We start from the raw sequence: 25,668 nt of genomic DNA on the forward strand, positions 1-25,668 counted from the left end.
GGATGTAAGAATGAGGGGAGGCTGTGGATGGGGGTGGGTAAGGAAATACCAAGTAGGTCGAAGCAGAGCCTATGAGAGGCATTAGTGGGAGAGAGGTAGTAGAAAAAAGGAAGGTGTGAAAGGAGGGGGAGAACGGGAGTCAGGGTAGACCAGCAAACCCTGACCCATGGGAAAATTATGATAATGACAACACTGATAATGGTCCGGATCCATATCCATCTAAACCCTCTCCACCTGATAACATAGGATATATTGAGCTTCTTAACAGGGCTGCTCATTATCATGGGGTGGAATTATATAAAGAAAACTTAGAAGAGGATTTTCTAGTTAAAACCCTTAGTACCACTCAAAGAGCCACTCATACGTTACCTATGTTAAAGGGAATGCTTAAACATGCAGACGAGATTTTTAAAGACCCTGTAAGGGTAAGAATTATCACACCTAGATTAGGTAAAAAGTAAAAACCTGCACCTACTGACCCTGTCTACATTAAATGTCAAGTGCCTTTACACTCTTATAGTTTCCAATGCACACAAGAGGGCTAACTCGTAGACCACAGGTGAAGCCCCTCCTCCTGATAAGGAGTCCAAGTTAATTGATGCTTTAAGGAAACGAGTGGCATCGCAGGCAGCCAACCACTGGCGCATTACCAATACTCAAGCCTTATTAGCTAGTTACGATTGAAATCACTGTGATGAGTTAGAGAAGCTCATGCAATTTTTACTTGATGAGCACAAATCTAAAGCTAATGATCTTATTCAAGAGGGTAAGCTCATTACTAATACTTCTATTAGATGTGCCTTAGACGCTGCAGACACAGCGGCCCGAGCACGAAACACCAGTGTATTACAACGCAGACATACTTGGTTGAGAGATTCAAGTTTCAAACCTGAGGTGCAAGCCTCCATTCTTAACCAACTTTCAATAAGGAATACCACTTTGGTCCAGCATTTGACACCTCGCTGGAAAAGATGAAAAAGGACACTGGGGTTCCTAAGTCCATGGGAGCTTTGCAATCACCTTCAGGTAGAGGTTCCTTTCGTCGCTCCTATTACTGGGCAGGCTCCAAGAGTATATCAACAGAAAATCCCTCCTCCTCTTACAAGGGCAACAGTCAATCGCACTCCTCAAGAGGCTATTTTAGAGGTGGATTTAGAGGAAACAACGGAAAGGGTAGAGGTAGAGGCAACTCCACATACACTTCCCCCTCAAATACCAAGCAGTGACTTTTAGCGCTACCCCCAGACCATTCCACTCCTGTCGGCGGACATCTTACTCAATTCCTCCCAATGTGGAATACCATCACATCAGACAAATGGGTATTCAAAATTATCCAATCTGGTTATTGCCTGGAGCCTACCAACAACCATCCAAACATTCCACCAAGAACACACAAACTGTCTCCAGAACACCTTCACCTGTTAAAACAAGAGGTTCAATTTCTTCTGGAGAAAGGAGCAATATAGAGCCAGTCCCATTAAAATATCAAGGGACAGGCGTCTATTCTCTTAACTTCTTGATTTCCAAGAATGACGAATCACTCAGGCCTAATTCAGGCCTCAGAGACTTTAACCTCTACATTCATTCGGACCACTTCCATATGGTCATTCTACAACAAGTACTTCCATTACTACAACAGGGCGACTTAATGTCCACTCTGGACTTAAAGGACGCATACTTCCCCATCCATCCCGCTCATTGCAAATATCTAAGGTTTGTGGTAATGGGTCATCACTACTAGTTCAAGGTGCTCCCTTTCGGAGTCACCACTGCTCCCAGAGTTTTTACCAAATGTCTGGCAGTAGTCGCAGCTCATCTCAGGAGACAAAAAATACATGTCTTCCCGTATCTGGACGACTGGCTCATCAAAGCCAACTCCCACCAAAGGTGTCTCCAGCACACACAGACTACGCTACAACTGATACACAGTCTGGGCTTCACAGTCAATCTGACAAAATCACATCTGCAGCCCTGCACGTCTCAGGCATACTTGGGGGTCTATGTAGATACTCATAATAGCTCTAGCATTTCCAACTGTGACCAGAATACACAATATTCAAAACCTAGTCTTCCAATTCCAAGCCAACCAATCGCTACCTGCAAGAGTGTTCATGCAATTGCTAGGAATGATGGCGTCGTGCATCACAATAGTCCCAAATGCAAGACTCCAAATGCATCTCCTTCAAGAATGTTTAGCTCGTCAGTGGAATCAGTCACAGGGTCAACTGAAGGATCTTGTGTTGGTCAACGGTCACACCCATCACTCTCTGCAATGGTGGAATCCACAGAACGGGAACAGAAGCAGCTGCATATCAGTCACCTAGAATTGCTTGCAATTTTCCTAGCACTGAAAGCTTTTCAGACCCACCTCAAGAGGAAAGCTGTCTTGATTTGTACAGACAAGATGACAGCAATGTACTATATACAAAAACAGGGGGGGACACACTCTCTCCAACTGTCACGTCTTGCACAGACTATTTGGAGGTGGGCCATTCCTCAAAAGATCTATCTCATGGCAGAACACCTACCAGGAGATAGCAATCAAATAGCAGACCTGCTCAGCAGGCAAAAGAACAGATCCACAAGTGGGAACCTTATCCTCAAGTTCTCCTTCCATTTTTCCAAATATGGAGGTTTCCGTTTATTAGATCTGATTGCGACTCACCTCACCGCAAAATGCCCAAGCTTCGCCTCCAGGTATCCACATCCACATCCACAATCCATAGGCAATGCCCTATGGATGAACTGGTCAGGGAAGTTTGCTTACGCTTTTCCGCCTCTCCCTCTCGTTCTGTTAGTGGTTCAGAGGCTCAGGCAAGCATCCCCGACTCTGATTCTGGTTGCTCCTACTTGGGCTCGGCAGCCATGGTTCACAACCCTGCTGGAACTGTTGGTAGTACCACATCAAACGCTACACCTCACGCCCTGTCTCCTCACTCAGAGCCATGGAGACAAACTGCATCCAAATCCGAAGGAGCTCAATCTTGCGATCTGGCTCCTGAAGTCATAGTTTGGTTATCTAAAACTCCCACCAGACTGTATGATCACCATTAAAGAGGCTAGAAGACCTACCAATAGGGCTCGCTAAGCAGCCAAATTGAAGTGATTTGTAATCTACTGCAAAAATAACCACATTAACCCACTTGATGCTTCAGAACAAAACATCATATGCTACTTAGTCCATTTACAACGCTCAAATTTAGCGTACACATCTATAAGGTTACCTCTAGCTGTCATTGCTGCATGTCTGCAGAATAGACGGCATCTTTCTGTTTTTTATAGTCCCCATGGTTAAAGCATTTATGGAATGACTAAAAAGAGTGATTCCACCAAGACTCCCACCAGCACCAACGTGGAATCTAAATATTGCCCTTTCCAGGTTAATGGGTCCACCATTTGAACCTTTGAAAAAAATGTGAGCTGCAATTTCTCACATGGAAAGTTGCTTTCCTAGTAGCCATTATATCACTGAGGAGAGTTGGTGAGCTACAGGTATTTTCAATAGAAGAACAATATCTGAAAGAAACACGTTAGTTAGATTCCTCACCTTAGAATATCCCCAGGCGTCAGACTGGATCCGGAAGATTTTTCGTCAGCAATACCTCTTGTGCGTCGCTAGGCGTCATCTGCGGCTCCGCGTCCGTCGTCGGCGTTGTGCGCCGGAATGACGTCATCGGAGTACTTGGACGCCGCCCTCGCGCGCTGACGTCAGTTTTTCTTTTTTCCGCGCCAGTAAGCGCAGATCCGGGAGAGCTACCCCTTTTAGTATTTTTTGACTAAATGTTTTGATCCTTTTTGATCTTGTCTCGACTCCGGTGCCGGTAGGATGCCTGGTTTTAAAGCCTGTGCTGACTGCAACCGCTTGATGTCGGTTACGGACCATCACCGCCGGTGCCTTTACTGCTTGGGCCTCGACCACGACGCAGAGTCGTGTTCGGACTGCAAGGCCCTGACCTCGAAGGCTAGACGGGAGCGGTCCCGTAAGCTTCTCGAGCTTCGCCACTCGGCTCCGCGCCCCTCTCGATCCCGGTCCAGGAGGAGGTCCAAGGATCGGTCGCGGAGCCGCAGCCGACGTCATCATCGATCGTCTGGCTCCAAGTCTTCCGGTAAGTCGAAGCACTCCAAGAAGTCCAAGAGGCGACACCGCTCTTCGGACTCCCCTCGCCGGTCGCGCGACTCGGCCGAGGGTCAGGGTGGTTCCACCCCCGCGGCTCCAGCAGAGCCGCAGGCGCCGCGCAAGTCCCCATACCCGCCGGTCCCTGGGACTGACGCGACGCCGGCGGAAGTCAGTGCCTTCCTCTCTGCCATGAGGAACCTGGCTCCGCCGTCTACGCCCGCTGGTGCGCCTTCGGGCCCCGCGGACCCGACTGGGCAACCTTGCCTGCCGGCGCCGTGGACGGCTCCGGCCTCGACGCCGCAAGTGCCCGAGGGACCCGTTCCCGAGTCCCCGCCGACGCCGGTCGACCTCGTCACGCCTCCTCCGCCGGCGTCGACACCGGTACCACCTCCGACGCCGGCTCCGCTCGGCATCAAGCCCCAGTTCAGCCCTGCTCCGGGCCCGGCGCCGTTACGGCGTCGATGGACGCCGCGTTCGGCACCGCTGGAGACACATTATGTCTATTGCCCGGCTCCGATCCTTCCTCCTGCATACCAGGAATCGGATGATGGGGGCGAATGGGAGGGATCCAAGGATCCTATGGCCGTTCAGGCTCAGCTGTCACAGGACTGGGCAGATGAACTGGGGGAGGCCAGTGGTCTGGATACCTCTCCAGACACTGGATTCATCTCTCCTCCGACTGTGGCTTCGGAGGAGGGTGCTGCTTTCTCTGTGGTGCTGCGCAAGGCGGCCGCAGCCCTTGGGCTCGAGCTACCTGCCGTGGCTGTGAGGACTAACGTCCTCACTGAGGTGCTTCAGTCTGCAGCAAGCTCCACTGAGCCTCTGCTGCAATTCAATGAGGCCCTCATTGACGTTCTGCAGGGCACCTGGTCCAAGCCCTCCACAGTTCCTCCTGTGGACAGGAACGTCGCCAGGCGCCACCGCCCTGCTCCGGGCGACCCCAGTTTTCTGTCCCAACACCCTACCCCCGAGAGCCTGGTTATCCAGGCCTCTACCTCCCAATCCTCCTTCCCGACCGCTCCGCCGGACCGGGATTCCAAGAGACTGGAACAGTTTGGCAAAAAGCTGTTCTCCTCCCTTAGTTTGGGCCTGCGGTCCTTGAACACCGCCTGTCTCTTGGACCGTTATTCCCACTCTCTGTGGGATACGGTGGAGGACGTGCTGCCCCTGTGTCCGGAGGAGGTCCAGACACAACTTACCCAGGCTCTGGCCGATGGGAGGGATGCAGCACGACATGCTATCCGATGTGGGCTTGACACTACGGACTCGCTGGGTAGGGCGATTTCTACCACTGTGGCGCTTAGACTTCCGCCTTTCCCCCCTTTCGTGGCCAAGGAAGGGGTGCCTCCTCACGTACGCCTAGCCACCAGCCGCAGAACCAACCTGCGTGCGGTCACGGACGTGGTTTCTGCCGAGGCGGTTCTGGAGGACGACGCGGTCAGCCCACATCCACCCCGGCAGCATCCGCCTCAAAGCCTTCCTAGTCCGAGCTTTCAGGCCCATTCCACGCCAGTGGGCGGCAGAGTTCGCCATCACCTGCTCCACTGGAGGTCCATCACATCGGACAGGTGGGTGCTGCAAATCATCCGAAGGGGCTACTCCCTCCCCTTCGAGACGACCCCTCCAGCCATGCCACCGCAGCACCACCGTATCTCGGGGGATCATTTGAATCTTCTCCATGAGGAAGTTTCGGCCCTCTTGGCCAAGGGGGCCGTCGAGCGCGTTCCGAGCCCAGAAGTAGGTCGTGGTTGTTATTCCCACTACTTTCTGGTTCCCAAGAAGGGCAAAGGGGGCCTACGCCCTATCTTGGACCTCCGGAACGTCAATGCCTTCCTCCGGAAGGAAAGGTTCAAGATGTTAACTTTGGCTCAGGTTCTGGCTGCCCTAGACCCGGGAGACTGGATGGTAGCGTTGGACTTGCAGGACGCATATTTCCACATCCCCGTCCTGCCGGCCCACCGGCGTTACCTGCGGTTCACGGTGGGTCAAGAGCACTTTCAGTTTACCGTGCTCCCCTTCGGCCTCACCAGTGCCCCTGGGGTGTTCACGAAAGTGATGGCGGTGGTCGCAGCTCATCTGCGCAGATCAGGGGTTCCAGTCTTCCCCTATCTCGACGACTGGTTGTTGAAGGCGGGCTCGCCCCAGGCAGTCGTCTCCCACCTCCAGACTACGGCGGATCTCCTGCATTTGCTGGGATTTTCCATCAACGTGCCGAAGTCACACCTGAGTCCCTCTCAGAAGCTCCTCTTCATCGGAGCGGTTCTCGATTCGGCGCAGTTCCGGGTCTATCCACCGGAACAGCGGGTCCGGGATATTCAGGCCCTGATTCCCATCTTTCGGCCTCCATCCTGGGTTTCGGTCAGGCTAGTGTTGCGGCTTCTGGGGCTGATGGCCTCCTGCATCCTACTAGTGCATCACGCCAGGCGGCGCATGCGGGCTCTGCAGTGGGACCTGAAGTTTCAGTGGGCCCAGCATCACGGCAACCTGTCCGACCATGTCTTGATCTCGGAGGGCACTGCACAGCAGTTGCAGTGGTGGCTCACGGACCGCGATTGGGTCAAGGGCAAGAGCCTCTCCCTTCCCCAACCGGAGCATGTCTTAGTGACGGATGCGTCCCTCCTGGGATGGGGTGGCCATATGGGAGAAGCGGAGATCAGAGGCCTCTGGTCTCCGGCGGAGTCTCGTCTCCACATCAACCTGTTGGAGTTGAGAGCGATCCGACTTGCACTGAAAGCCTTCCTTCCCTCTGTCAGGGGAAGTGTCGTGCAGGTGTTCACGGACAACACCACCCCCATGTGGTATTGCAACAAACAGGGCGGGGTGGGGTCGTGGACCCTTTGTCAGGAGGCTCTGCGCCTCTGGACATGGCTGGAACACCAGGGCGTCACCCTAGTGGTTCAACATCTGGCGGGCTCACTGAACGCCAGAGCAGACGAACTCAGCCGCCGGTGCATGATGGATCACAAATGGCGTCTGAACTCCGAAGTGGCGCAAGGTCTCTTTCAGCAGTGGGGAGAGCCTTGGTTAGATCTATTCGCCACCGACGAGAACGCGCAATGTCAGCAGTTCTGCTCGTTGGAATTTCCAAGGCGGCACTCGCTCGGCGACGCTTTTCGTCACGAGTGGAGTTGCGGTCTGTTGTACGCCTTTCCGCCTATACCACTTCTGCCCAGAGTGCTGAAGAAGATCAGGCACGACCGGGCCCACGTCATCTTGGTGGCTCCGGATTGGGCACGATGGTACAGGTATCCCGAGCTAATCAGTATGTTGACCGATCCTCCGATACGTCTGCCCCTTCGGGAGGATCTTCTGTCGCAGCAGCAGGGGACGGTCCTCCACCCGAACCTGTCCAGCCTCCACCTCCATGCGTGGAGATTGAGCGGCGGCAGTTGATGCCATTTGACTTGCCTCCTGAAGTCTGTGATATCATTCTGGCAGCCAGGCGTCCCTCCACAAAGACGGTATACGCCTGCCGGTGGAACAAATTTGTGGCATGGTGCACAGCAAAGGCTGTGGATCCCCTTTCCGCCCCTCTTTCTGAGGTTCTCCTCTTTCTTCTTTCTTTGGCCCGGCAGGGCTCTGCCCTGGGCACCTTGAAAGGTTATCTTGCTGCCATCTCTGCCTTCTTGCGGCTTCCTGATCAGCCTTCTCTTTTCAAGTCCCCTGTAGTTACACGCTTTCTAAAAGGCATTACTCACACGTTCCCTCCTGTCCCTTTTGTAATGCCTCAGTGGGACTTGAATCTTGTTCTCACATTTCTAATTTGCGCTCCCTTTGAGCCTCTTCATAATTGTCCTCTTCGTCTGCTGACGCTTAAGACTGCTTTTCTGGTAGCCATCACCTCGGCTAGACGGGTGAGTGAGCTCCAGGCTTTATCATCAAAGCCTCCTTTTCTCTCTGTTCATCCGGACAAGGTTGTCCTTCGGCCTCGTCCCTCCTTTCTTCCGAAAGTGGTGACCCCCTTTCATCTTGGGCAGTCTGTCACCTTGCCCACCTCCTTTCCGCCTCCGCATCCTTCCAAAGAGGAAGAGAGGCTCCACCGTCTGGACCCAAAACGTGCGCTCTCCTTTTATCTGGACCGCACAAAGCAGTTCCGGTTGGACGACCAACTTTTCGTTGGATACGTGGGTGCTAAGAAGGGGAAAGCTGTGCACAAACGGACCATCTCTCGGTGGGTCGTTTTGTGCATCAAAATTTGTTATTCCTTGGCAAAAAAGGACCCTCCTGTTGGGCTGCGCGCCCATTCTACTCGGGCCACGACGGCTACTACTGCTTTGGGACGGGGTGTCCCTTTGCAGGACATCTGTCAGGCGGCAACGTGGGCTTCGCTACACATGTTTGCCAGGCATTATTGCCTTGACAGCCAAGTCCGGAGGGATGGCTTCTTTGGCCGTTCTGTCCTCCAGGACTTTCTGGTGTGATCTTGGTTCGCAGACCCACCACCGGGGATGGTATTACTTGGGTATCTATTCTAAGGTGAGGAATCTAACTAACGTGTTTCTTTCAGATGAACAAGTTACTTACCTTCGGTAACGATGAATCTGTAAGAAAAATTAGTTAGTTAGATTCCTCACCGACCCACCCATCCTCCCCGTTCTGCGAACTGACATCTAGGGTTAAGGTTATCCTTTTCAGGCCCCTAGATTTTATTTTTGGCACCAGTGTCGGTCTTTGCATGGCTCTGCGTTCCTGGCGCGGAAAGCAATGTACAAGAACTGACGTCAGCGCGCGAGGGCGGCGTCTAAGTACTCAGACGTCATTCCGGCGCACGACGCCGACGACGGACGCGGAGCCGCAGACGACGCCTAGCGACGCGCAAGGGGTATTGCTGACGAAAAATCTTCCGGATCCAGTCTGACGCCTGGGGATATTCTAAGGTGAGGAATCTAACTAACTAATGTTTCTTACAGATACATCGTTACCGAAGGTAAGTAACTTGTTCTTTTTTGCTTACACAATGACAGTGGTTCTTCGTACCAACCCAGAATTTCTACTTAAAGTAGTTTCTGCCTTTCATTTGAACCAATCTATAAAGTTGCCCGTATTCTTTGCGCAGCCAGATTTAGTGGCAGAAAGAGCTCTTCACACATTAGATTTTAAAAGAGCATTACTTTACTATATGAAAGGACAAAACCATTTTGTAGAACAAAACCACTATTTGTTGCTTTTGCTCCACCGCATAAAGGCAATGCAATTTCAAAGTCTGGCATTGCAAGATGGATAGTAAAATGTATCCACATTTTTTAAGCTGAAGCAAAATTAGTTTTACCTACACCCCCTAGAGCTCATTCCACACGCAAATTGGGGGCTACTATGGCTTTTTTTAGGCAACATTCCCATTGCAGATATCTGTAAAGCTGCAACATGGTCTACTCCACACACATGTACTAAACACTATTGTATAGATGTGTTAGCCAGACAACAGGATGATGTAGGTCAAGCAGTACTCAAAACATTAATTCAGACAACTGAGACAGGTACAGGTTAACTACCGCTTTGAGAGCAACTGCTGTATAGTCTATGCATAGCATGTGATCTACAGCTCATATGCCTCGAACGGAAAATATTACCAGTAGACATCTGTTCTGGGCATGTAGAGCAGTAGTCACATGCGCCCACCCGCCTCCCCGGGTACCTATACCTGTTGCAGTTACAATTTTTAAATTTAATACTTATTACATACATACGCATGGTCCTCTCTTTATACACTACTAACTCCATTCTCACCCTATGACGGCAAACAATCTAACAATGGAGTTGCTGCGCATGCGCACTATCACCGAAAGGATGAGTCACCAGCCCCGTCCCTGGAAAGACCTCATCGAAGAAAAATAAACTACAACCATCTGGACCCAACACAAGATGGCGATCTATGCACAGCATGTTTACTGGTAAGTAACATTTGCCTTTCCGTCGCTGCAAAACCTGTGGGAAGAAGAGTTGATTTGGATGATCCACATAAGGACTGTCTTTACTAGCCTCCATCCCAAACATGAGGTAAAGGAGTGCAAGGTTTGTCGCACTTTCTCCTTAAAAACTGGAAGGGAGGCTACTTCTGTGGTTTTAATAGATCAAGACTCAGAAGATATCTTCTGATGAGGACAGTGATTCCTCTGCCAGGTCCCACAAGTGGGCTAGTAGCCATCGGCGCTCCCATCTTGTCGATGAAGATCCAGGTGTCTCCAAAATTCCTTACGATTACTCTGTTGATGGCCATAAAAATGTCTAAGCTCTCCAGAACCCTCCTCCGCCCTGAGGTCACTTCACCTAGCAAGGTTTCACCCCTGCCTCCAAGCCATCTTCTGGACGTTGAGGAGTCATATGATGACGGTGACCTCCTTCACCCAGCTCATGGCCCTTCGGAGCTGAATGTAAAGTGTCAGGAGGAAGAGGAAGGGCATTACTTTCAACTGTATTATCCCCCACCTTCAAGGTACTATGAGCCGCGAGGATAGTATTCCGATCTCCCACCTAAGTAGGACACTTGACATCTTCCTGCTTTTTTGGTACAGGATCTCTAGGCTATGCTCTCTATTGGAGGCAGTTTCCTCAGCCCCCTGAACAGCAGTCTGCTGCGCCACCACCACCTGCTACCACACCTTCCCCTGCCAGCTACACCTAGGGTGACACCTGCATCCCATATAGCAGTAACACCAAGGGATAATCGATCATCCTCTGACAATGAGAGGGAAGAGGGTGAAATTCCAGACATTCAGCCACCTCTAGATGAATGGAATGACTGTGCTTCCAACTCTTACCCCGCCTCCACACCACCCAGCCGATTCACCTCCCGAAGATATCCCGGGTTTCCATAACGGAGAGAGCCGCAACCAGGTTACATCTCCCAATGTCAGTGAACCAGTCTGACTGCTTACTCTACAACTTCAAAGAGCAGGCCAGAAGATCGGTACGCTCTATACCGACCATGGACTATATTTGGCAGAATGAAGTGAAGGTCATGAAAATCCTGCCCACAGTAGCAGCTGTCCTTCAACACATCGACAAAAAGTACAGAGCACCTGAGTACTCTCCGTTATGCTTGATAGGACACCCCAAACCTGACTTGGTCTCTCGGGAGGTGCAACGAAGGTCTAAAAACAGGTCTATTCCCATTTCTGCACCATCTGACAAGGAAGGGCGCCGTCTGGATAACATCAGGAAGAGATTTTCAACCATGTCTGCAATTACAGTTCTTGCAGCCGACTCCCTCGCCATTTTAGGCTGCAATGATATCCAGATGTGTTCTGTTATCTGTGCCATTATCTACCTCATCCCTGAGGATAGACGAACAGAAGTAAAAATTATCTTGATAGAGGGCAAGCGAACATTGTCTGGAATTATAGAGTGTGCCATGGACATCGCCTCCACAGACTTCCATCAGTCATGTCTGAGCTGGGGTGGCGGAGTGAGCTAAAGAATTATGGATTAAACCCAGATCAGTTGACTGGGGGTGAGTGCTTGCAGTATTCAACACTCCGTCCATCTCCTTTGGTTTTGCTCCGTCAGTTAGCCAGCGCAGCTATCTTAAGGCACCAAGGGTGGCAAAAGGCGACCTCATTTAGACCTTGGGTCCAGTCCAAAATATTGGACATGGCTTTCGAAGGGGACACGCTATTTGGCAAGCACATCGATGATGCTTTCCTTGCCATTAAGATGGACACTGATGCTGCTAAATCTGACGACACACACCACTACTGCAAGGTGTCTTTTAGAGGAGCGCATGGGCGTGGTTTCTCTTAATATAGGGACGGATACCAATGCTCATAGAAATATCAGTTATACCTCCCACAAGACATGACAGGATACCAGCAGCATCATATCAGCAATTCTCTACGGCTGGTTTCTCCAAACAAGGGGGCCTCGCAGAAGACCACTTCAGAGCCGTGACATCGGTTCCAAACAGTGACCATCTCCATGTACCAGCTACGACATCCTCTAACTCTGTGGGTGTGAAAATATCCCATTATCTCCCTCATTGGCAAACCATCACCTCAGACAGATGGGTATTGGAACTTGTCACCTATGGCCATACCCTGCAGTTTACAGAAAGACCACCAACTACTCTGCCAAAGGGTGCCTCTGCCCCTCGTCTTCACTAATTGTGGACGGAAGCTGTCTTAGTGCTCTTCAAGGGAGCAATAGAGAAGGTCCCAGGAGCTCCGAATGGAAAAGGATTCGACTCCTGTTTTTTCCCCTCATCCACAAGAAATCAAGGAAGTGGGGACCGATCAAGGATCTCGGGAAGCTCAACAAATTCCTCCGTAAGCAATCCTTCCGTATGATAACTCTCTGCGGCCTTCTTCATTGCCTCGACAGCAGAGACTTCATGTCATCTTTAGACCTGGAAGACGCTTGCTTCCCTTCCCCATCCATACCAAACATGTTTTTTAGTGCCCATTACCAATTTAAGGTCCTTCCCTTGGGTCTCAAATCCGCACCTCGGATATTCACCAAGTGTATGGCCCCAGTAGCAGCAGCTGCACTCCGGAAGCAAGCTCCTAAAGTATTCCCGTACCTATATGACTGGCTACTAAAAGCCTCAAGGCCTGTGCAAGCTGCAAAGGCAACCAAAGCCTGTCTCTCGCCATTTCTCAAGCTGTGCCTCAGTCAGTTGGCGGAAGTCCTCCACCACTCCCAATCAGACCATGGCATTTCTCTGAGTCGATCTTGACAACATACAGAACAAAGCCTTCCTCCCCCAAGATAGGCAAACAAGGCTGCTGTGCTTGGCTTAAAGCATTGCAGGAAAACAGTGCGTTTCTGTGAGACTGTTCAAGTCGCTCCTAGGCATGAGCTCCTCTGCAATAAACTTTATCCCTTGGGCGCGCCTCAAGATGTGACCATTAAAAGAGGAATTACAGCTCCAGTGTATCCAGTCAGATCCACTGGATCCACTCCAATACTCCTCAGATGTTAGCTACGCTGACATGGTGGTCTCACATACCACATCTATCTCAAGGCCTCACGTTTCTATCGCTAGTGCCTGATTTCATAGTCACTATGGACACCTCTATGGAGGGCTGGGGAGGCCACCTGCAAAACCTTCAGATCCAGGGAAGGTGGTCGACCAGCCAAAAAGCTACTTATCAACAGCTTGGAGCTCAAAACCATTTTGTTCACCATGCAGGCTTGGGAGGAACCCGATCTCTCACGCTATCTCAGAAAGCCAAAGAGCTTCGGGATTGGCTCACAGCTCAAAACATATCCTTAAAGGCCGAGCATCTGGATGGAGTCCACAACACATGTGCAGATGTCCTAAGCAGGGCTAAAGACCGCTTCCAAGAGTCTGCGAATTTTGGAATTTGAAAATCATGCAGGGGTATTCTCTCCAAGTCCAGAGCAGAATGCATCAACAAGACTTATAAGTTGAAGTGGAGGAGATTCTGTCATTGGTGTCAACAAAACAACTTACACCCATTCCACGCTTCTCCTGAGCAGATCTTACCTTATCTTCTCACCCTGGTCAAGTCAGTCCTGTTATATGCATCTGAAAGAAACACGTTAGTTAGATTCCTCACCTTAGAATATCCCCAGGCGTCAGGCTGAATCCGGAAAGATTTTTTGTCAGCAATACCCTTGTGCGTCGCTAGGCGTAGTCTGTGGCTCCGCGTCCGTTGTCGGCATCGCCGGGATGACGTCGTCGGAGTACTTGGACGCCGCCCTCGCGCGCTGATCCGGGAAGAGCATACCCTTTTAGTCACTTTTTGACTAAACTTTTTGAACTCTTTTGGTTCTATTCTTGTCTACATCGGCTCTGGTGCCGGTAGGGATGCCTGGGTTTAAGGCCTGTGACTCCTGTCACCGACTGATGTCTGTCACGGACCACCACCGCCGGTGCCTCTATTCCCTTGGAACCAACCACGACGCTGAGTCGTGCCTTGACTTCGAAAGCAAGGCGGGAGCGGTCCCGCAAGCTACTCTAGTACCGGCAGTCTGCTCCGCTCAAGGTCCCGGTCGAGGAGGAGGTCGAGGGACCGTTCGCGGAGCCACCACTGCTCGTCAGGATCCAAGTCTTCGAAATCCAGTAAGTCGAAGCACAGCAAGAAGTCGAAGAAGTAACATCGCTCTTCTGACTCCCCTCGCCGGTCGCGCGACTCGACTGAGGGTTCGGGTGGCACCACCCACGCGGCTCCGACGGAGCCGCAGGAGTCCCGTCCGTCCCCATACCCTCCGGTCCCTGGGACTGACGTGACTCCGGCGGAGGTCAGTGCCTTCCTCATGGCCATGAGGAACCTGGCTCCGCCGTCGATGCCTGCCGGCGCGCCTTCGGGCCCCGCATGCTCGACTGGGAGGCCTAGCGAGCCGGCGGCTCCGGCGCCGTCGTCGACGTCGACTCCAGTCCCGACGCCGCAGGTCCTCGGGGGATCCAGGCCTGGACCCCAGTCAGCTCCGGTCGACATCACAACCCCTCCGCCGGCGCTGACTCCTCCGGTGCCACCCCCGGCGCCGTTCCCGGAGGACGCCATTCCCCAGTTTAGTCCCGGGCCGGGCCCGGCGTCGGAGCGGCGCCGCACCCGTCACCGATGGGTGGCAATTTCATCTTCCGCCAGGATCCGATCATTCCCCCTGTGTACCAAGAATCAGATGACTGTGACGACTGGGAGGGGTCTGAGGACCCTCTGGCCCGGCAGGGCCAGTTCTCTCCGGACTGGGCAGATGAGCTGGGGGATGCCAGTGGCCTTGACACCTCCCCTGACACTGGCTTCATCTCTCCTCCGACTGTGGCTTCGGAGGAAGGTGCTGCATTTTCTGTGGTGCTGCGTAAGGCGGCCGAAGCCCTTTGCCTAGAACTGCCTGCTGTCGCCGTGAGGACGAACCTCCTCACAGAAGTACTTCAACCGTCAGCAAGCTCCTTGGAGCCTCTGCTGCAGTTCAATGAAGCACTCATGAACGTTCTGAAGGGCACCTGGTCCAAGCCCTCCACAGTTCCTCCTGTGGACCGGAACGTGGCCCGGCGCCACCGCCCTGCACCGGGCAACCCCAGTTTTCTGTCCCAACACCCCACGCCCAAGAGCCTGGTTATCCAGGCCTCTACTTCCCAGACCTCCTTCCCGACTGCTCCCCCCGGATCGGGAATCCTAAAGGCTAGAACAGTTTGGGAAGAAGCTGTTCTCTCTTAGTTTGGGGTTGCGGTCTATCAACACCGTGTGTCTTTTGGACCGTTACTCCCACTCCCTGTGGGATACGGTGGAGGACGTGCTGCCCCAGTGTCTGGAGGAGGCCCGGACATGGCTCTCCCAGACTCTTGCCGAGGGGCGGGATGTGGCACGGCATGCAATCCGATGTGGACTGGACACAACGGACTCGCTGGGCAGGGCAATGTCGACCACGGTGGCGCTTCGTCGCCACGCCTGGCTGCGGTCCACCAGTTTTTTCCGGGGATGTCCAGAGCACCCTCATGGACATGCCCTTCGATGGCCGTCGCCTTTTTGGCGACGAGGGGGATAGTGCGCTGGAGTGCTTAAAGGACTCCAGGGCTACGGCCAAGTCCTTGGGCCTTTCGGCCCCGCGCCCGCAAACTTCCGCTTTTCGCCCCTTTCGTGGCCAAGGAAGGGGCGCCCCCTCACGTCCGACTAGACACAGGCCGCAGACCCAACCTCCACGCGGTCGCAGACGTGGGTTCCGCCGAGGCGGTACAGGGAGGCAACGTGCCGGTCCGTCCACATCTACCCCTGCAGCATCCGCCTCAAAGTCCTCCTAGTACGAGCTTTCAGGCCCATTCCACGCCAGTGGGAGGCAGAGTTCGCCATCACCTGCTCCACTGGCGCACCATTACATCGGACAGGTGGGTGCTGCAAATTGTCCGAGGGGGCGACCCCCTCCAGCCATGCCACCGCAGTGTCACCGAATTTCGGGGGATTACTTGCAACTTCTGCAGGAGGAAGTTACGGCCCTCTTGGCCAAGGGGGCCATCAAGCGCGTTCCTGGTCCAGAAGTAGGTCGTGGTTGTTATTCCCACTACTTTCTGGTTCCCAAGAAGGGCAAAGGAGGCCTACGCCCTATCTTGGACCTCCGGAGCGTCAACACTTTCCTCCGGAAGGAGAAGTTCAAGATGCTCACTGTAGCTCAGGTTCTGGCTGCCCTAGACCCTGGAGACTGGATGGTAGCGTTGGACTTGCAGGATGCTTATTTCCACATCCCCGTCCTGCCGGCCCACCGGCGTTACCTGCAATTCACGGTGGGCCAGGAGCATTTTCAGTTTACCATGCTCCCATTCGGCCTTAACAGTGCCCCTCGGGTGTTCACGAAAGTGATGGCGGTGGTCGCAGTTCATCTGCGCAGATTGGGGGTTCCAGTCTTCCCCCTATCTCGACGACTGGTTGAAGGCGGGCGCGCCCCAGGCAGTCGTCTCCCACCTCCAGACTAAGGCCGGCCTCCTGCATTTGCTGGGGCTCCATCAACGTGCTGAAGTCGCATCTGGGTCCCTCCCAGCAGCTCCTCTTCATCGGAGCGGTTCTAGACTTGGCGCAGTTCCGGGCCTATCCACCCTCAAGGGATATCTTTCAGCGATTTCTGCTTTCTTACGGCTTCCTGCTCAGCCTTATCTTTTCAAATCCCCTGTTGTTTCTCGCTTCCTTAAGGGCATTACTCACATGTTTCCTCCTGTCCCTTTCGTAATGCCTCAGTGGGATTTGAACCTGGTCTTGACGTTTCTGATGTGCGCTCCCTTTGAGCCACTTTATAATTGCCCCCTTCGTCTGTTGACGCTTAAGACTGCTTTCCTGGTGGCCATCACCTCTGCTAGACGGGTGAGTGAGCTCCAGGCTCTCTCTTCTAAGCCTCCTTTCCTTTCTGTCCATCCGGATAAAGTTGTTCTCAGGACTCGTCCTTCCTTTCTTCCTAAGGTGGTGACTGCCTTTCACATCGGGCTGTCTGTTACGCTGCCCACCTTCTTTCCGCCTCCGCATCCCTCGAAAGAGGAAGAGAGGCTCCACCGTCTGGACCCAAAACGGGCGCTGTCCTTCTATCTGGACCGCACCAAGCAGTTCCGGGTGTAGGAGAGTAGGGTCTGCAATCCTATGATCACCCAGATTTTTTGCTTTTGCTTCATTGGTTTACGACTTTCCCCGGCTGCGGGCCTGCCAATCAGACCCACAGCCTAGCTGTTCTCTCTCGAAATTAACACACATGTACATTAGGTGCATCCACTAATTGGAACTGGGCCGCCTTATCAGTCCCTGTATCAGCATACCACAGGTATCCAGGGCATCGGTGTACCCAGGGCCTACCAGGGGCTGCAGCATGTATTATGCCACCCCTGGATGGCCGCCCAAATCTGACACAACTGGCTGCACGACAGCTGGGGCAAGGTGGTGTAATCACCCGTTGCTGTAGGTGTAGTATTCCTATACCTAACCCTAAAATGGACGCATGGATTCCTGTCAGTCACTCCTATGGCAGGCCTTATCAATCCTGAAGGCAGAGTGCTGGGAATCATGTGAGATGGTGCGCTGGCGCGAGCTGAGCCCGTCGACGGCTTGCGGAACCAAATCCTAATAGCCGTTCCATGGTGACGCGGGCCAACTACCTTAAAGTGCATTATAATCCTCGCGGTTATTTGCTAACTTTGGCATCGCATCACCCAAACATGTCGAGTAAGGTGTCATACGAATTGGAATACGAACCCCCCGCCAGTTCTGGCGACGGGGATAGCATTCCACCCTTCTAGAGGGACACGACATGGAAGTAACCTTGAACCCCGGTTAAAGTTGACTCAAGCCTTAGCATCACAAAATGGATGCTGCCACCAGACACAAGTCTGACCTCCTGCTGCTGGGAGACCTTCCAGCGAGGGGAGCTTGGACAAAGGGTTTCCTGCCGAGGGCGGTGTTAGCACCATCCCAGACAGGGTTTGTGTATCCCAGGTAGGCAGGGCTGAAAGGAAGGTGATTGCAAGTGGCACCCCGGTGCTCACTGTGCATAGCCCGGCTCAAACCAGTTTCGGGGGCACACCAGCCCCTGAGCTGGGGCGAAGCCGGACAAAGGATAGGGGTGTAACCACCCCCCTCCTGGTCCCACCCATAGGTAGGACCTAGTCACGGGCCAGCCCCTTTTTCCTAGAATAAAGGTGGGAGCGGGTCCCCTTCCCAAATTGGATAATTCTGAATCTTGAACTACTTTCCACGAAAGGAACTCTTGACTATTTCTGAAGACTCTCCCTTGTGGCTAAGGAGTAGCCACCCTGCACCAGCAGACACCACCTAAGCGCTTGCGGTTTGCTGTACGTCTCTCCCACGGATCAAGACTGCCCAGCTCGACGAGACCCGGGTTCCCTGCCATCTCTGACCTCTACCTACATCATCAGCCCAGCTGAGATTCGTAGGTTTGACGAGACCCGCGGGACCGGCCATCTTCAGAACCTGCACGACGCTTATCTAGCACGCCCACCGAGGGACCCTCGAGTGAGTGCACCTAGGGTTTGAGAAGCCCTAACCCTGAGCGGCTCCAGCACCGAAGTCTGCCTCCCCAGCATCCACGAGATCTGCGTGGGGGCCCTTCTGCTCCTTGTTGCTCACCGCGTTGTCCGGCCACTCGCCGACCGGCTTGTGGCCCTCTTCACGACGCACCACGACAGACTCATCACTGGTCTGGTTGCTCCAGACTGGCTCTTGCTCCCCTTCAACAGAGGAGTACCTCGGACCCTCCTGGTCCACTCCCGACGCCATCTTGACTCCACCGCGTGGGTTTGCCACTGCCAAGACCTGCTGCCCCATTCCTGGGCCCAGCATCATCGACAGCAGACACCTTCGTGGGACAGCTCGCCCTCCATCCTGGTCGCCGCCGCGCCTCCTGGTCCGAGGAACAGCCGAGTCCGACGTCATCCACTCACCTGGTCGAGGTGACTTCAGCCGGTACCTTCCTGGTACCCACACGATCGCTGGCTAGCGGTTGAGAACTGAGTCCCCTCTGCTTTCAGGTTTTCTTCATCCCCGATCCAGGCTTGGATCTCTCTGAACATCAACACTGGTCGCCTACCAGCAACTTCTTCTTTCAGGCTCCTGAGACTACAACGAGGACTCCCGACATCTTGCTGAACCCCACGCAGCCGCAGCCTCTGGGCTAGGTAACTCGAGCATCTCGGTGCTCCATCGTAGGTTCACTCTACAAGTGTCCAGTTCCTTTTTCGTTTAGTCCCACTGATCGGATTCCTCCGGAATCAGTAACTTTAAACTATCTAACCTTTCCCATTCCACTTGCAGTGTAAATGGTTTCGTGCCCTTCGGGCATTTGTGTAAATTGTGCAACCAGAAGTATTTTCATAAGAGTTTTGTAGTGTGCTTAGCTCCCTGACTCATAAAGAGCCAGGGTAGTCTTGTTATAAATAAATATCCTTTATTTTCATAACAACTTGTGTGGTGTCCTTTCACCTGGTATTCAAGGGGTATATGTGATGGTAAACAGCTGGCTTAACACGCCCTCTAGAGTTTAGCCTGAAGACTGCTCTTGTCCACGCTACTAGGATAGCTGGTCTATAAGGTTGACTTACAACCAATCATCAATAAGGGTCGTTTGGAATGATACACAGTGATCACTAGAATAGTGAGCACTACATATCAGGCCAACTTCTCACACCGGGTGGATGACTAACTCTTCGTTGGCTACGTGGGCGCTAAGAAGGGGTGGGCGGTGCACAAGCGGACCATCTCTTGGTGAGTCGTTTTGTGTATCAAGGCCTGTTACTCCTTAGCTAAGAAGGAACCTCCTGTAGGGCTGAGGGCCCATTCCACTCGGGCCACAGCGGCGACCACTGCCCTGGGCCGTGGAGTCCCCTTGCAGGACATTTGTCAGGCAGCAACGTGGGCTTTGCTGCACATGTTTGCCAAACACTATTGCCTGGACAGCCAAGTCCGGAGAGACGGCTTCTTTGGCTGTTCTGTTCTCCAGGACTTTCTGGTGTGATCTTGGTTTGCAGACCCACCACCGGGGTCGGTATTGCTGGGGTATCTATTCTAAGGTGAGGAATCTAACTAACGTGTTTCTTTCAGATGAACAAGTTATTTACCTTCGGTAACGATATATCTGTAAGAAACATTAGTTAGTTAGATTCCTCACCGACCCACCCATCCTCCCCCTTCTGTGAAGCGACATCTAGGGTTGAGGTCATCCCTTTCAGGGCCCTACAATTTTTTGGCACCAGTGTCGGTCTCTTGCATGGCTCTGCGTTCCTGGCGCGGAAAGCTGTGTACAAGAACTGACATCGGCGCGCGAGGGCGGCGTCTAAGTACTCCGACGTCATCCCGGCGATCATGACGCCGACGACTGACGCGGAGCCGCAGATGACGCCTAGCGACGCGCAAGGCTATTGCTGACGAAAAATCTTCCTGGATCCAGCCTGACGCCTGGGGATATTCTAAGGTGAGGAATCCAACTAACTAATGTTTCTTACAGACATATCGTTACCGAAGGTAAGTAACTTGTTCATTAGTCAGTCCACTTTGCCTCAAACTCAAGGTACAAACGCTCTTCATAGGGCATGCTCTTTGTCAGGCTGGCTCTGCAATACCTGACGGGCACCCTTTGAGAGGCTCTTTGTCAGCGATTTTTTTGTCCCAAGCCGTTTGGTGCAGTTTAGATGAGGGGTCTAGAGGTGTAGATGTGTGAATGCAGATGTGCAGTGAAGGTGTGGGGGGGACCAGGGCACCACCTACCTAGCCTCCTCATTATACTACCATCCCTGTCCAGGAACGGCATGCTCTGTTTGAGACATATTTTTAGGATATACCAGATCTTCAGTCATCAGATCACTAGGTTTTCATAATGGTATGCATTTTAAAATCTCTATTAAGGAATTAATTCTAAGTACTGTTTTTCACTGTTGAGCTACTGTTCAAAGCGTTAGACAAAGGTTATTTGATGAGGATTTAAGTGAGGAGCAATAAGAAAACTGGATTAGACTTTGCTAAGGGTTACCTAGTGGGATACGTTTTCTTGCTTTAGTGTGTAGTGAACAGTTTCAACTCAATAAGAAGTAGGATAAGATTAGTAGTTCTCCTGCTTAATGATAGTGTGACTAAGCTCGGGGAAAACATGAGATTGCCTTATGCGCACCTGTGCAGTTTTTCTCTTATGTGGCTCTAGTCAGCTGACACTGCTGCATGGCCACGAAGAGGAGATCAATTCTACATCTGCCTCGAAGCAGGTCAGGTAAAGAAAGAGTTGCTAATGAAATACTGCAGCAGACATTGTTAAAATAGAAAAGAAAACTATTAAACTCATGCCAAACATCCCTTGGAATATTACAAGGAAAATATATCATAAATAAAGAAAAGAAAATTAAAATAGGCAACAAATTCGATGTTCAAGGACCCCTGTAAAGAAAAAACTATTTTACAACTCAAAGATTTTTTTTTTTTGCGGAAGGTGATACCAGTTAGTGCATATAAAGAACAAGTGTCCCGAAACCACAGTGTACCCTGTTGCAGGGGCAACAGGAGCTGTCAAGCATGACGATTTGTAAAAAATACTGATGCCTGAAAATAACTAAATTTTATATTATCTAGCTTAAATTGTTCGATAATCTTTAAAGGTTTGTTCTGAAATGTTTGTTAATGACTTGCTGGTGTAATGTGTTCTACTGTGTAAGGTTTTGCCACAAACTGTTTTACATACATTTCCTTTTTCCTTTAGGATCGGGGTTACTTTGAGGAGCTGATAACTATGTTGGAAGCAGCCCTGGGACTTGAACGTGCCCATATGGGAATGTTTACAGAATTGGCTATCCTGTATTCAAAATTCAAACCACAGAAAATGAGGGAACACTTGGAGCTGTTTTGGTCTAGAGTGAATATTCCCAAGGTGAGCTCTTATGGATTTTGTGTGGTGTGTTGCCTCTGAAGTGCTTCCATAACTGAACAAGTGAAAGTACTTTGCATTCAGAGATGCTAGTTCTACTTGGAATCTTTTTCATTGTATGTGTTTTACCAATACCTAATGTAGTTGCTGTTTTCAGGCACTGATATCCTTTAAACCTTTGTCCTGAGATGGATTGCTCTCCATTCTTTCTCACTTATTTCTCCTTAGGCCTGGCACTGACCATTTATCGATCTCTATTGTGCCTACTCTCTTCTGAGGTCACCAATTCCTGACAAAACCCTTGCACAACAAAACGTTGCCTGTTAAAAAATGAAAAAAAACCTTAACAGTCACCTAGACAAGGTGGGAAATTAAAGAAAAGCAAAGGTGGACTTAATAAACTGTCGACTTGACAGAACAAAGTCCTCTCACCCCGTAGCAAATCTCTGCTACAGAGGCAAAAAACCAAAGCGAACATGGAAGAGACTGACCATAGGAGCAAGGTAGCATGGACCTTTTTTAAAAGCATTGAAGACACAGGCGCAAGGTTGTGTAGATACGTACATTTATAGATAGATACATAGTTACATACATATATAGGTAGACACATGGATAAATGCATGCATACATCGATCGATACATAGATAATTGCAAGCATAGAAGGATGCATAGGTGTATCCCCCTGCCCAGACGGCTACTCTTGAGGCATTGGGTCCCCTGTTGATGCACCTGCCAGAGTGCCAATTGGTCCTGGGAGGCGACATGAACGACTTTGTGTCAGAAGAGCTTGATGTGGCTGGGAGGGGTCCCTCGTGTACAAAAACCGCAAGACAGGGAGGTCAGCTTGGGGGATTCCTCGAAGCAATGGGCCTGGGTGACATTTGGAGACCCCTACACCCTGCATTGAAGCAATACACCCACTTGTTGGCAGCGACCGGAAGCCTATCTTGGCTTGACTACCTCATTACACAAAGCCCTGGGCTGGGGGAATTCATGTACACCACACATATAGCACAAGGGGTATCCGACCATTCCCCGGTGGATGCAAAGTTATCAGTCCCTGCTGGGGACCACACACTGCCACAGTGAGGATACTGTTGGTTCTTTAAGGATGAGGAATTCAGGGAGGACATGCAGAAGGGGGCGGAGCAATACTTTGAGGACAATGTGCGATCATTTGTCTTCAAGGTGACCGTCTGGGAAGCATTTAAAACAGTCCTTAGAGGTAGAGCCCAAGCGAAAATAGGAGCCATCAAGAAAGAGAAACACCTTAAATGCCTTGCCCTTGTCAAAGACATAGTACACTTGGAGGCTCAAGCAACGGGAACTGACCCCAAGCAATTAAAGATAGGTAGTGCTTAAGGTTGCGCCAAAAAACTGCAGGATTTATGAGAGGACAGTGCTAGAGCACAAGCACTGGCCACGCAGCATAGACTCTGACGCTGGAGACAAGGCAAACAAGCTGCTAGCCTGGTTATACAAGAGAAGGACGAACGGAGGTTGGGTCCCAAGACTGGTGGATGAGGATGGGGGCAAGTATGAAACCGGGGCAGAGGTAGCTGAGAAATTCACCAAATATAACAAAAGGATCTGCACGTCCCTCTCAATACACATGGAAGAGGACTGTAAAGACTTTTTGCATGACATCTCTTTGCCAAGACTCACCGAGGAAGACCGAGAGATGTTAGACGGCAGCCTGACGGTTGACTAAATAAAATCAGCATTTGAGCCCTACAGCCTGGGAAAGCAGCGGGCCGAACTGCCTGCCAGTAGAAATGTACAAGTCTGTTAAACGAAACAGCAGAGCACTTGATGAACATGTTTGGCCAGGCACAGCAGGCGGGCATACTTGCTTCGGACCGAAGGAGAGCAGTTATAACGATAATACCAAAAGTAGGTACACCACCATCGGAGCGCGGGTCATAACGACCAATCTCGCTGCTTAACTATGAGGTAAAAGTATTAGCCAAGCTACTTTTTATGCGCTTAGCTGGAGTGATTACCACCCTCATACACCCAGACCAATCTGGGTTCATGCCTCACAAGGGCACTAGGATAAATCTCCAAGGGCTGTTCCGAATATGCCATATAACAAATGACTGTCCAGGGGAGCAATCAGCCCTTCTGTCCCTAGATGCCAGAATGGCGTTTGATAGTGTGGAGTGGATCTACCTCTTCACGGTCCTGGATCGGTTAGGCATGAACCCCAATTCATAAGGTGGGTTAAACTTCTCTATCAACAAACATTAGCCAGAGTTTGGATTAATGCCACAGTGTCTCGTGTGTTCACCCTACAGAGAGGAACTAGACAGGGCTGCTCTCTGTCACCAATTTTGTTCGCACTGGAGCCACTCGCAGCATGGGTAAGTCAGGACCCACTGATCTGGGGGATACCGATAGGGTAGGAGTGGGAAGGACCGCATATTGCTGTATGTGGACGATATCCTTTTATATGCGAGGAAACTGAGACAATCAGTAGACCGAATTCTGCAGATCTTCCGCATATAAGGGGAGTACGCGGGATACCGAATTAACTGGGACAAGTCCCTGCTGTTCCCCTTGTCTGAGGGGAATACCCGCCCTGACATCCAGATGTGTAGTGCTAATAGAAAAACGGGGCTTTAGGTACCTTGGGATCCACATAAGGGATGCCCAAGCGTTCCATTGAAAGAATGTGGGCCAACTGCCAGACCGATTCATAGTAAATTCTAAACATGGGCGCACTCTGCTCCTAACGATGATGGGCCGAGCGGCGATGTTCAAAACCATGGCTCTCCCTTGACTATTAGATGCACTGCAAAACATGCCATATGAGGTGCCCCCCTCCTTTTTCCAACAGGTGAACTCGGAGCTCTGCGCGCTACTGTGGAGCGGATCAGCCCCGCAAATACCTTTAGGTAAACTTCAGAGCGGGATCTATGACGGAGGTCTAGCGGTACCTGACATCCTTGGTTACTACTGGGCAGCCCAGCTGGTAACTATGAATTGGTGGATGTTCAGAGACAGGACTGAACCAGCATATAGGGTCGACAGATTGGCCATGGGAGCGAAAGGTCCACGGGCAATACTATACACCAAGCAAGTAGGCAGGAACCTTCCAACTTGTACTAGAATAGTGATCAAAGCATGGTCTGCAGTGACAAAATACTTGGGTTGGGAGGGCAAACTCAGAGATGACACCCCTCTGGGAGACATATGGAGAGGACGGGCGCATACCATGTTTACGGCCCTACAAACTGTGTATGAATTGGGGAATGGGGAGTAGCTCAGATACACCCAACTAGGCCATTCCCTGCGGGAATATATTAATGAAGGAGAAACTCTGGAGGAAGCCTCACCATTAGAAGATAGGATACGGACAGTACAATTACAGGACAAAACCATTTCTTTACTGTACAAAAAGATAATCAGTAACGCTCCGGACCCTTGGGCACTCTGAGAACGGCCTAGGAACAAGACGGCCCCCTGGAGGAGGAATGGGTGGAAGTGCTCCAGGGCCTGAGAAAAGTGGAAATACGCACAAGGTTCCAATTAATACAATTGAAAGTGTTACATAGAGTATGATATCCCAGGTCAGTGTTACACTGAATGGGACATAGCGAAAACACATTTTGCCACAGGGGATGCTGGTCAGAAGGGTCCTTCTGTCATTTGATTTGGGAATGCCCAATCCTGCAGACATATTGACAGAAAATAGCCAAGGCAATGACTGCAGTGGTGGGCATGGAAGTTCTGATGGTACCCAAATGGTTCCTGCT

General features: G+C 51.5%; 1 protein-coding gene across 2 annotated transcripts in view; it reads left to right on the forward strand.

The window, feature by feature from the left end:
• The window catches only part of CLTC (clathrin heavy chain), an 853,725-nt gene that overhangs the window by 628,467 nt on the left and 199,590 nt on the right, over positions 1-25,668 (forward strand). For both annotated transcript variants that reach the window (XM_085649401.1, XM_085649400.1), the window contains exon 25: positions 21,746-21,913. In XM_085649401.1, the coding sequence (XP_085505527.1) occupies positions 21,746-21,913 (168 nt within the window). The remainder of the gene's footprint in view (positions 1-21,745; positions 21,914-25,668) is intronic.

This window comes from Triturus cristatus, chromosome 3_2 (assembly GCF_964204655.1).
Source record: "Triturus cristatus chromosome 3_2, aTriCri1.1, whole genome shotgun sequence".
Lineage (NCBI taxonomy): Eukaryota > Metazoa > Chordata > Amphibia > Caudata > Salamandridae > Triturus > Triturus cristatus.